Source organism: Saccopteryx leptura, chromosome 3 (genome assembly GCF_036850995.1).
Source record: "Saccopteryx leptura isolate mSacLep1 chromosome 3, mSacLep1_pri_phased_curated, whole genome shotgun sequence".
Lineage (NCBI taxonomy): Eukaryota > Metazoa > Chordata > Mammalia > Chiroptera > Emballonuridae > Saccopteryx > Saccopteryx leptura.
In genome coordinates this window covers 102,498,872-102,511,007 of record NC_089505.1, presented here as the reverse complement: position 1 = coordinate 102,511,007, position 12,136 = coordinate 102,498,872, and the positions used below count along the sequence as shown (strand labels likewise).

General features: G+C 44.7%; 2 protein-coding genes across 4 annotated transcripts in view; one reads left to right on the top strand and one right to left on the bottom strand.

The window, feature by feature from the left end:
- Positions 1 to 12,136, bottom strand: part of CEP85 (centrosomal protein 85) — a 44,234-nt gene that overhangs the window by 4,439 nt on the left and 27,659 nt on the right. For all 3 annotated transcript variants that reach the window (XM_066375487.1, XM_066375488.1, XM_066375489.1), the window contains 6 exons: positions 11,568 to 11,685; positions 10,099 to 10,284; positions 3,653 to 3,805; positions 3,275 to 3,426; positions 2,072 to 2,183; positions 783 to 833 (listed from right to left, as the gene is read on the bottom strand). In XM_066375487.1, coding sequence (XP_066231584.1) covers positions 783 to 833; positions 2,072 to 2,183; positions 3,275 to 3,426; positions 3,653 to 3,805; positions 10,099 to 10,284; positions 11,568 to 11,685 — 772 coding nt within the window. The remainder of the gene's footprint in view (positions 1 to 782; positions 834 to 2,071; positions 2,184 to 3,274; positions 3,427 to 3,652; positions 3,806 to 10,098; positions 10,285 to 11,567; positions 11,686 to 12,136) is intronic.
- The window catches only part of PAQR7 (progestin and adipoQ receptor family member 7), a 373,180-nt gene continuing 370,563 nt past the window's right edge, over positions 9,520 to 12,136 (top strand). The window contains exon 1 of the mRNA XM_066375498.1: positions 9,520 to 9,543. The gene's annotated coding sequence lies outside the window, so the exon portion shown is untranslated. The remainder of the gene's footprint in view (positions 9,544 to 12,136) is intronic.

Here is a 12,136-nt window from a genome sequence, read left to right as displayed (position 1 = left end):
ACCATGCACAAACTAAGAGGCCATTTGCTCAGGAGGGTGTTCCAGGCCAGTCTGGCTGGTACCTACTTTTCTAGCCATCTCTTTTGACCCTCCATACAACCTTCATTCCAGCCACACTCAGAATGGCTGGCCTTCACCCCAAGGTTCCAGCTCCAATACTGCTGCTCACTCCTCTTCCCCTTTGCCCAGACTTCTCTGCTCTGCCTGTCACCCAGGAACTTCCAAGGCCCTCCTCAGCTTTCATCAATCTGAATTCAAAATCCATCGAACCTCATCCTGCTTCTCATACCTCCATCAGAGCTGAGTGCACTGGTTGTGCATGTGATTAAATGCTATAGTAGACTGCCATCACTTACCTAAAGAATCAAAGCTAACTTGATTGGAGAGACACAGCCGCCTCCCCCATTGCTCAGTTCTCTATTCACCATCCTACTTCAACATCATCAAACTGCTTGCAGCTCCATGTGCAAAACCCTCCTTCTCTTCCTTCAAAGGTCATGACCTCCAGAAACTCTTGACCTCCCTCTCTCCCACCAACTCTTCTATGCTCCCCTACGGTAACATGGACTTTGCTCTCACAGTACTGTGCTGAAACCCTTCCCCAATAAGACTGTAGGCTAAAGCACTCATTGGGTCTCATTAACTTCTTATTTTTGTGTGTCTCATTCTTGTATTCCTAACACTGAGCAAACTACATGAAGAGAACACAACAGAGCACTGGTCAAACGCTCGAGATTCCATCATTAAGTCCTACCCACCATGCCCCAAGGACTCCAGCTCACCTGTTCTTGTGAATGCAACTGATCTATCTTCTGCTGTTGCTTCTCCACAATCTGGAAGGCAAAGTTATCAAGGAAGACTGTAAGCACAGATTGATGTTGAGGTAAGGACAAGAGGGCAAGAGGCTACACTAGGACCTGTAGTCCAGCTATTAGCTCTACTGGCTATAGCCAGTCAACAGTGAAACTGGTGAAGACAACTTAGCTCTACCTATAGAAACATAACCCAGATTCCCTATCCTGGCTAACCAGACTCACACTCCTGTGCTCCAGTCACAAAAAAAAAATTGTGGTGTGGACTTATGACCAATACTGGGGGAGACACCCTTACCCTGATGACTGCAGGTCAGTAGAATTAACTTTTTTTTTTTTTAGTGTGAGAAGAAAGGAACAAACAGGAAGGGAGAGCGATGGGAAGCATCAACTCACAGTTGTGATACCATAGATATTCATTGATTGCTTTCTCATATGTGCCTTGACTGGGGGCATCCAGCTGAGCAAGTAACCCTTGGCTCAAGCCAGTGACCTTGGGCTTCAAGCTAGCAACCATGGAGGGTCATATCTATGATCCCATGCTTAAGCTGGTGAGCCCGTCCTTAAGCCAATGACCTCGGGGTTTCGACCCCGGGTTCTTAGCATCCCAGGCTGACACTCTATCTACTGCACCATAGCCTTGTCAGGCCTGGAATTAACTTTATATATAGCCAGCATACACTCTTATTCTTTGCTTTACCAAAATGACTAAAATTCAGTATAATAAAGCCCGCCATATCCAGAGCAGTGATGGTTGTTACAGCACTTATAGCTTTCATCACACTGACTGTTCAAGGAGAGAAGTTAAACAGGCCCAGTTTTCTATCCTTTGAGACCTCAAGTATTTTCTGAACTATTTCTGTGTTTTCTCTTTTGCTGATCTGTGACCAGTCTCACCAGCAGGCCCTGGGTTCCTCCTTCTCTGCTGAAGATCTCAATGGTGAGATCTCTGCCCAGTGTAAGAGGTTCTACACAGGGCCTGAGCCATGAATGAAGTGCACCATGCTTCAGTGCACCATGCTGGAGCATCTAGTCTGAACATTCGAGGCATGTCTTCCCCTCACTTTGCTTGCCTGTCATAAGGATGAATATCTAAAATGCAAAGTTATTATGCAGGCATGACTTCTTGGAAAAGAGGGAAAAGCTCAGGTACCACATCTTCCATGACCCAGGGCCAGTAATTCATGATTCCTTCCCAATACACAATTTTCCCTTTCCTCTCAGCACACGCCCATTACAGCCTGGATTCCTGCAGTCACCTTTCGGAGGGAATCACATTCCTTCTGCCAGGACTCCACTTCCACTTTTGGACCTTCTTCCTGTTGGGCTGGGGCTTCTCCATGGGCCTCCACACACTGCTTATCTTGCAGGCTGAAAGACAGCAGCCTCTTCAAGAGTCTGAAGTCAGAGAGATGTGGCTTTGACTCCTGAACTGCTATTTACTGTGTGTTTTGGGGCAAAAACACGGCTCTTCTGAGCCACAGCTGAGGATAATGTTAGGTCTGTTGTAATGTCAGGTGAGCCACACAGAAGCTGCTCAGTCTATATTAGTTTCCTTCCCTAGAGGTCAACATCTATACAATGGCCACCTGCCAAAGGCTCTTTTATTTGTTTTGATATCTAAAAATAAACATTCATCACATGTATTTAAATATATGTTAGACATGTATACTGTAGAATTTTGTAAAATACAAAAACTTTTTTCTTGGCACACATAGTTTGAGGCAGAGTCAATTCTGTCCCTAACCTTTTGACTCCAAACAATGGTCTCCTCCAATGGATCCCCACAATCACTCTCATCATGGCCCATCTGCTAAGATAAACAACACGCTCACTGTGGTTGAATATGGGATAGAAATCCAATCCATCCCATTAGAAACTGGATTTGGTCCAAGAGGCTACTGAAACACAGCCTCACATTTTCAGAAACTGCTATTAATATGGAGGAGGCTCCCAAGACACCGTGAGAGTACATTATGGCATCCTGTTTTGCTCTCAGAACCTTTTGTGGCAATTGAGAGCAATCCCTAGGGCTGAAGAGAAACAGATGCTGCTGGTAGGCTTTAGCTTTACAGGGTTTAAAACGTGGTTAAACCCCAGTTCTCAGTACCAGGATCTAGTTTTGCAAATATACAGACAATTAATTTCCCAGTTTATAAAGTGCTTCCATTCATTCAACACATAAATACTCAAGGATTATCCATTGTTATTATTATGGCAGGCAATGAGTTGGATCCTTCCAAAGGATACAATGACAAGCTCCCTCTGGACCGTTACATCCTCCACACTCCATCTCAAAGACATATGCCTTGCCCATACACACTTTTCTATAACTCACAATCCAAACAAAATGAAGCCCGGAGAGGTAAAGTAATTTGAGGAGTCACACAGGTAGGGAGTGGGGAGGCGAGGACCAGAACCTAGTTCTCTACTTCTTTCCTCAACCCCACAGGGCTCTTTACCTCTGTCTAGTGGAGAATTCTGCTTCTCTCTGTCGCAGACTTTCCAGCTGAGCCTCCTTCTCCCTGCAGGCTGCCTGGGTCTCCTCCAGCAATCTCTCCAGCTCAGTCACTCTCTCCTGCAGCTCTGTGCTTTTCAACTCAGAATCCTTAAGCTGAGAGACAGGATCCCATTCTTAGGTCAATAAACCAAAAAAGACTGGGTATCTCAAAAAGTTTATATCCCAGTTGTAAATATGATGGATGTGAGTGAGTTTTGACATGACTTGAGATTTTCCTTGCAGGAAACCACAGGGTAACTGCAGACAGCAGAGGCTGAGAAAGTCCCCCTGGCTTGGCCACCCCCTGCTTGCCCCAGGTATGCCCAAATATTGCTGCTACCTGCTGACTCTGCTTCTGATGGTCTTCCAGGGTAGGCAGGTCAGCCAGGTAGCGCTCCAAGGTCTCAATACGCTGCTGCTTCTCCCGGTTCTGTTCTGACTCCTTCTGACATTTCTTTTTCAAATTATTGATATGTTTATCACGACCCTTGACCTAAAGAAAGGAATGTCAAGACTCTGTCTCTATTTACTCCTCTAGGACCCTGAACATTAGCTTTTTTCAAACTGACCATTGTCTCTGCTCTTAGTGCTTAAATGTTGTTCTACTGCAATGAAGGCAAGAAGCTGATCAAATTCTGCCATCTGAAATTAGGGCATTAACCGCAGAGTGAACATACCAGAACTTTCCAATCAAGAGCAAGGAAGGAGGGCTCCCTGAGCAGTTTTCTAAACTTACTCAAGAACTTTTTTTTTTTTTTTGTATTTTTCTGAAGCTGGAAACAGGGAGAGACAGTCAGACAGACTCCCGCATGCGCCCGACCGGGATCCACCCGGCACACCCACCAGGGGCGAAGCTCTGCCCACCAGGGGGCGATGCTCTGCCCATCCTGGGCGTCGCTTTGTTGCGACCAGAGCCACTCTAGCGCCTGAGGCAGAGGCCAAGGAGCCATCCCCAGCACCCGGGCCATCTTTGCTCCAATGGAGCCTTAGCTGCGGGAGGGGAAGAGAGAGACAGAGAGGAAGGAGGGGGGGGGGGTGGAGAAGCAGATGGGCGCTTCTCCTGTGTGCCCTGGCCGGGAATCGAACCTGGGACTTCTGCACGCCAGGCCGACGCTCTACCACTGAGCCAACCGGCCAGGGCCACTCAAGAACTTTTGCATAATAAAACATATCTGAGCACAGGATGTGCTAGTAGGGTGACATGCGCTCATTCCACAAGAAAGCACAGAGGACCCCTTCTTTCAGGACTTGCCCTATGTGTGCCTTTATTTGGCTGGTCCTGATTTGTATCCTTTATAATAAAACTGTAATCCTAAGTATAGCACTTTCCAGAGTTCTGAGTTGTTCTGGTGAATTAATAAACCTGATGGGTTTGTGGGAACCCCTGGATTTATAGCCACTTGGTCAGAAGAATGAGTGACCGGGGGAAACCAGAACTTGCAGTTGGCATCTTGTTGGGGACTATGCCCTTAAACCTGTGGAGCCTGAAGCTAACTCTGGATAGTGTGCATCAGAACTGAATCAGAGAAGTATATACAACTTCCTTGTAGACATACAACTAGTCTGGTCTGTTCTGGTTAATAGGAAACACATTCTTCCCTAAATACCACACATGCTATAAAGCTACGCAATCATCTGGAAGGGTTAATGAGACTGTAAACTCCTTGACAAGAAGGGATGTGTCCATTTTTCTCATTTTCATATCCTAACACATGGCACAATGGTTGCATAATGCAGGCACTCAAAACAAGATTTGTTAAATGGAGACTTTTCTCTCCACTAGTACAGCTTTTTTATTTCCTGACTTATGAAAAAGGAAGCTGGAAGAAGCAAGAGAAAGCAGAGAACCATGAAACAGATCTACTGATGCCAAAGAGGAGGCACAGGCCCAATTTAATACAAAGATAAGATAGTATAAGAAATCCCTGAAAATCAGTGAAAAGCTTTTACCTCAGGTATAATCTGTACTCTTCAACTTCAAAATCAGTGATTCTTACATTTTAATATGCAGCAGAATCATCTGGGAAGCTTATTTAAAATGCTGATAACCAACTCTGAATTAACCTCTGTACTCAAGGCACCAGGTAGCCCTGAGGCAGGTTACCAGCTACAAACCTGAAAAATAGGGATTTACTACAAGTCTATATACATATAGCTGGATACCACCCTCACCCTAGGTTTCCCCAACAAGAAACTGGAGATTTAGCCTCTGGAGAAATCAAATGAGGGAAATTCCAGACTGAGGGATATCCATCACAGTAGAGAGGGTGAAGCACTGGATTGAAAATAAACAGAAGTAAAAATCGATGTACAGTGCCTGACCAGGCGGTGGTGCAGTCGGACTGGGATGCCGAGGACCCAGGTTCAAGACCCCGAAGTCGCCAGCTTGAGTGCAGGCTCATCTGGTTTGAGCAAAAAAGCTCACCAGCTTGGACCCAAGGTCACTGGCTCGACCAAGGGGTTACTCAGTCTGCTGAAGGCCCGTGGTCAAGGCACATATGAGAAAGCAATCAATAAACAACTAAGGTGTCGCGACGAAAAACTAATGATTGATGCTTCTCATCTCTCTCCGTTCCTGTCTGTCTGTCCCTATCTATCCCTCTCTCTGACTCACTCTCTGTCTCTGTAAAAAAAATAAAATAAAATAAAATAACCTATGTGTATCAGAAAAATATTTTTAAAAATCAATGTACATTAGTGTTTTGTAACTGCTGGTCTGCAGACTGGCCCGCCAAAAGTGTCATGCCAGCCTGCGAAAGAGTTTCCGCCCTAATGTTGTATGGAGATTATAGACCCAATGATTTTAATGATTTTGCTAATGCCCAGAGTGATTTCTGTCTTAGAGGTCCCTAAAATAATTCTCCTAATTTCACTGGTCCCCAAGTGTAAAAAGGTTGAAAACCACTGTACAGAACTGTGGCACTCTAAAGCTAATCTTGTTCTCAGTGTTAAGATAAAGCTAATCTCGTTCTCAGTGTTAAGAACGTAAAGGCTAATGGGGGCATAAATGGTGATGGACGAAGACTTGACCTGGGGGTTGGGGGGTGAGCACAAAAACACTGTGTACAGAGATAAATTATAGAACTGGGCACCTGAAACCTGTATAATTATGTTAACTAGTGTTTTGCCCTAATAAGTTAAAAATCAAAACAAAAACAAAAAACGTAAACGCTAAAAGCATTTCTGCTTCCAGAAGTCCCAACAGGGAGAGGCTGATGATTCTTTTCTAGATAAGACATTCAGATATTGATATTTGAGGGTTCCCAAGTGAGATGACAGTTTAAGTCTGATCATAATTTATTTTCCATTGATTTGAGAGCAAGAGAGAGAGAGAAGCATCACCTCGTTGTTCCACTTCATTGTGTGCTCATTGGTTGCTTCTCCTATGTGCCCTGACTGGACAGATCAAACCTGCAACCTTGGTGCTCTGGGACAATGCTATGTTATGCTCTATCCACTGATCAACCCGACCAGGGAATAAAACTGGGTGTTTTTGGTTTGTTTGTTTTAAGAGAGAGACAGGAAGGTGGGGGAGGAGAGAGATGAGAAGCAGCAACTTATAGTTGCTTCACTTTGTTTACTGATTGCTTCTCACATGTGCTGACAGGGGGGCTCAAACTGAACCAGTGTCCCCTTGCTCCAGTCAGTGACCTTAGGCTCAAGCCAGCAACCCTGGGCTCAAGCCAGCAACCTTGGGATCATGTTGAAGATCCTGTACTCAAACCAGCAACCCCACGCTCTGTGCTCTAGCCGTCAACCTCGAGGTTTCAAACCGGGGCCCTCAGCATCCTGGACCAATGCTCAATCCACTGTGTGACCGCTAGTCAGGCTGAATCTACACTTTTTTTGTGTGTGTGTGACAGAGACAGAGAGAGAGACAATAAGAGGGACAGGTAGGGACAGACAGACAGGAAGGGAGAGAGAGGAGAAGCATCAATTCTTCATTGTAACTCCTTAGTTGTTTATTGATTGCTTTCTCATATGTGCCTTGACTAGGGGAGCCACAGCAAAGTGAATGACCCCTTGCTCAAGCCAGCGACCTTGGGCTCAAGTCAGTGACTATGGGGCCATGTCTATGATCCTAAACTTAAGCCGGCAACCTCGTGCTCAAGCTGGCAAGCCAGTGCTCAAGCCGGTGACCTCAGGGTCTTGAACCTGGGTCCTCTGCGTCCCAGTCCAACGCTCTATTCACTGCACCACAGCCTTGTCAGGTTGCATTATTATTATTATTTTTTTAAGTGAGAGAAGGGGAGATAGACAAATACCAGCATGCAAGCATGCACTCTAACCGGGATCCACCCAGCAACCCCCATCTGGGGCTGAGCTATCCTCAGAGCCTGAGGCCAACACTCAGACCACCAAGAGCTATCCTCAGTGCCCAGGGCCAATGCTCGAACCAATTATGCCACTAGCTGTGAGAGGGGAAGAGAGAGAAAAGGGTGGGAGGGGAAGAGAGCAGATGGTTACTTCTCATGTAAGCCCTGACCAGGAATTGAACCTCGGAGGTCCGCACGCCAGGCCAACACTCTATCCACTGAGCAAACCAGCTAGGGCCTGAACCTGCATTTTTAACAAGATCTCCAAGTAATTCTTTTTTATATTTCCTATCCCTAACCTGAAATCTAAGTGTAACCTTAATTTTCCAAACTCTAACCATGTATCTGAGCTCAACATAAACCTAACCCTAACTCTAACACTAAATCATACCTAATCTAAACACTAATCTAATTTCTACCACTAAGTGAAACCCTAACCTTATACCTAAACTCATCCCTAAACCTAAACTAACCCTACACAAAATCTCAATCCTATCCATAACTCTAACCCCAACCCCAACCCTAAAACATAAAACCTAACCTGACACCTAAATTTAACGCTAACCCTAACTTTATGCTAACCCTGACCCAAAATTTAAGTTCAATCTTAACTCTAACCCTAAACCTAATCTTAATAACTTCATACCTAAACTTTACCCTAGCCCTAACCATGACACTAACTCTACCTATATACCTAATCTTAAACCTAACCCTAATCCTAACCCCAACCCTACATGAAATCCTCTCCATCACCCTAATCCCAAGCAAATTCCTAATCGAAACCTATACCTCTGTTCAACATTAACCCTAATCATAGATCTAACTCAACCACTAACTCTAACCAGAAACATAACCAACCCTATACTACCCTCAACCCTAAACCTATACTTAATCTCTACCTAACATTATAACCCTCCTTATAGCCCTAACCCTATACCAAACTCAACCCTAACCCTATAATCACTTTCACACTTAACTTTCTAACTTTAACCCTAACAATAACATTATACTTAACCCTCTCTATAACCCAAACCCAAATTCTAACCCTAAACCTATACTTAACCTTATTCCCTTTTTTTTTTCTTCAGAGACAGAGACAGAGAGAGAGAGTCAGAGAGAGGGATAGATAGGGACCGACAGGAACGGAGAGAGATGAGAAGCATCAATTACCAGTTTTTCGTTGCAGCACCTTAGTTGTTCATTGATTGCGGGGCTACAGCTGACTGAGTAACCCCTTGCTCAAGCTGGCGACCTCGGGATCTTGAACCTGGGTCCTCCGCATCCCAGTCCAATGCTCTATCCACTGCGCAACCACCTGCTCAGGTTATACTTAACTTTATTCTTAACCTAACTCTAACACTAACCCTACCAATATACCTAACTTCAATCCTGAACCTAATCCTAACACTAACTTTACACATAAACTCAAACCAAAACCCAACCTTAACCCTAACTATCCCTGTACCTAACCTCAACCCTACACCTAACCTTCACCCTAAATCTTACCCTAACCCTAACTTCAACCCTAACCCTAATAGTAACTTAACCTTATACCTAACCTCAATTATAACCCTAAACCTAGCCCAAGCTAACCCTAATTCTATACGTAATCTCAACCCTAAACCTAACTCAAAACCTAATCTTATACTTAACATTAACCTAATCTTAACCCTAAAAACTAACCCTATATCTTTTTTTTTTTAATTTTTTTTAAAAATTCATTTTAGAGAGGAGAAAGAAAGGGGGAGAGAGAGACAGAGAGGGAGAGAGAGAGGAGAGAGAGAGACAGAGAGAGAAGGTGGGGAGGAGCTGGAAGCATCAACTCCAATATGTGCCTTGACCAGGCAAGCCCAGGGTTTCGAACCGGCGACCTCAGCATTTCCAGGTCGACGCTTTATCCACTGCACCACCACAGGTCAGGCTTAACCCTATATCTGACTCAACTCTAAACCTACTCTAATTCCAAGTGATTCTTAAGCACATTAAAGTTTAAAGTTTAAGAAGCAACTTGCTCTGCCCTGGCTGGATAGCTCAGTTGGTTAGGACATCGTCTCGAAGTGCACATGTTGCCAGTTTGATCCCTAGTCAGGGAACATAAAAGAACAGATTAATGTTCCTGTTGACCCCATGGTCGCTGGCTTGAGCAAGGGGTCACAGATGCAGCTGGAGCTCCCCGGTCAGGGCACATTTGAGAACAATCAATGAACAGCTAAGGTGCCACACTATGAGTTGATGCTTCTCATCTCTCTCCCATCCTGTCTGTCTGTCCCTGTTTGTCCCTCTCTCTCTCTCTCTCTCAAAAAGGAAAAAAAAAAAATCTTTAAAAAACCCAACAAACAAATCAACGAAGTCTCTGACCCAGTTGGCTCTTCCTGGTTCCAAGAGTAAGGGCCAGAAACATCCTAGAGTTTGGCAGGAGAGGCCTGTCAACTCCTTTGTGAATTAGAAAGCTATCAGCTCCTTAGCTTACCCTTTCTTCCTGTTTCTTCCCCTCCTCTGAATGCTTCTGCAACGCCACTTTGAGTGACTCTCTGATGAGTTGGACTTCAACTTCCGAAGCAGAGAGTTTCCTTTCAAGCTCGATCTTTTCTTTGCTCAAGGCTTCTGTCTTCTGCACAAACTGCGTACGTAAGAAAGCGTTCTCTCGCTGCAATTCCTGCAGAAAGATTCTCAATAAATCTATTTCTTATGCTCACAGTCCCACGTACTTTACTTATCCCAGGAGACCTCATGGTCAGATCTCATCTTTCTCTAAGAATTTCTTCAAGCAGTGCTTCTCAAATTGTGGTCCTAAGACTAACAGCATCAGTGTCACCTGGAAATTTGTTAGAAGTACCAATTCTTGAGCCCAATTCCCAGGCCCACTGAATCAGAAACTCTGGGGTTGGGTCTCAACAATCTGTGTTTTAAAAGCCCTCAGGTGGTTCTGATGCACACTCACATTTTAGAACCAGCGCCTTAAAGCAATACCTGAGGAGTTGTAGTACAATGGAAGTAACACAGGACAAGGTATCAGAAGACCTGGGCTCCGGGCCTGGTTCTCCTTCGCTCTTTCTCTATCTGATCTTAGAGAAGTTCTTCCTCCCTGGACCTCAATTTTTTCATCAGTAAATTAGAGAACTAAACTACATTTTATCTAAGGGCCTTTCTCGCTCTAACAGTCTGATTCTGTAAGATGGAATAATCTCAACAGGCCTACTAGGTGGCAAAGTCAGTACTATAATGTGTCTATATCACTGTTTTTCAATTGCTGGTCCACGAACTGGTCCACCAGATATTTTGCGTTGGTCTGTGAAAGAATTAACGATCCTGATAGTGTATGAAGATTATAGACCCAATGATCTTAGTCAAATTCACTTATGCTCAGGGTGATCTCTGCCTTAATGATCTCCAAAATAATTCTATTTTCAACAATCCCCAAGTGTAAAAATGTTGAAAATCACTGGTCTATATCCATCACTGAAAAGCCCAAACTGCAGAGAAGCTGGTTAGCAAAGCTGGCTTCTTCCAGAGCCACTGGCCTCAGTGAGAATGTGGTTTCCTTCAGTTAGACAATGGAAGATAAAAATGGAAATGGCTCTAAATACCCCATTACATCTGCCTCTCCTTCCATTTGGCCAAGGCTGGTAGATTAAGACTTCTCAGAACATCTCCCAACTCTAGGACCCTGGAATGTACCTTGCTCTGCCTTCCTTTTCTCATCAGTATGTCCTGACACCAAAGCATTTGGACTTCCACCTAATTCTACTCTTAAGCCTCTTCTGCTCCCAAAGGAGCAGGATAAGGGATGCTTTATAATTAGGACGTTTACTCTTTGAGGGAAGGGACGTGTTACATCACTTGGTTTCTTTTCTATCTCCTGAACACCTAACAGGGCCAAGCATAGCAAAGATACTGAGTTATGACAAGCACAATGCCAACATAGCTGCCAATGCTTACCTGCAGCCTCAGCAAGCAGACATCCCCAAAGGGGGCAGAACGGCCCAAAAGGGCACTGTGGACTTGTAGTTCACTCTCTCGCACTTTCTGCTCCAGCTGAGAGATGTGTTTCCTCTGCCTGCAAAAGTCAGAAGAAAAAAAAAAGCCAGTAGAATGAGGTCCAGGGTTTGTTAATTTATTTATTTATTTATTTTTTAGAGAGGAGAGGGAGAGACAGAGAGAGAGAGAGAGGAGAGACAGAGAGAGAGAAGGGGGGGAGGAGCTGGAAGCATCAACTCCCATATGTGCCTTGACCAGGCAAGCCCAGGGTTTTGAACCGGTGACCTCAGCATTTCCAGGTCGACGCTTTATTCACTGCGCCACCACAGGTCAGGCTGAGGTCCAGGGTTTTGACACTAACTCATTTGCAAATATGGGCCCCTACTTTCCTTACATGGGTACAACCCATACTATATAGGCAAGGATTTTGGTTGGGTTCTGGGTAGTACTGATTTGTGGAGGAGAAACAAATGAGAAAGCTGGTATGGGGAAATGAGGAAAGATCAGCTGCAAAGAACCGGCTGCCCCCT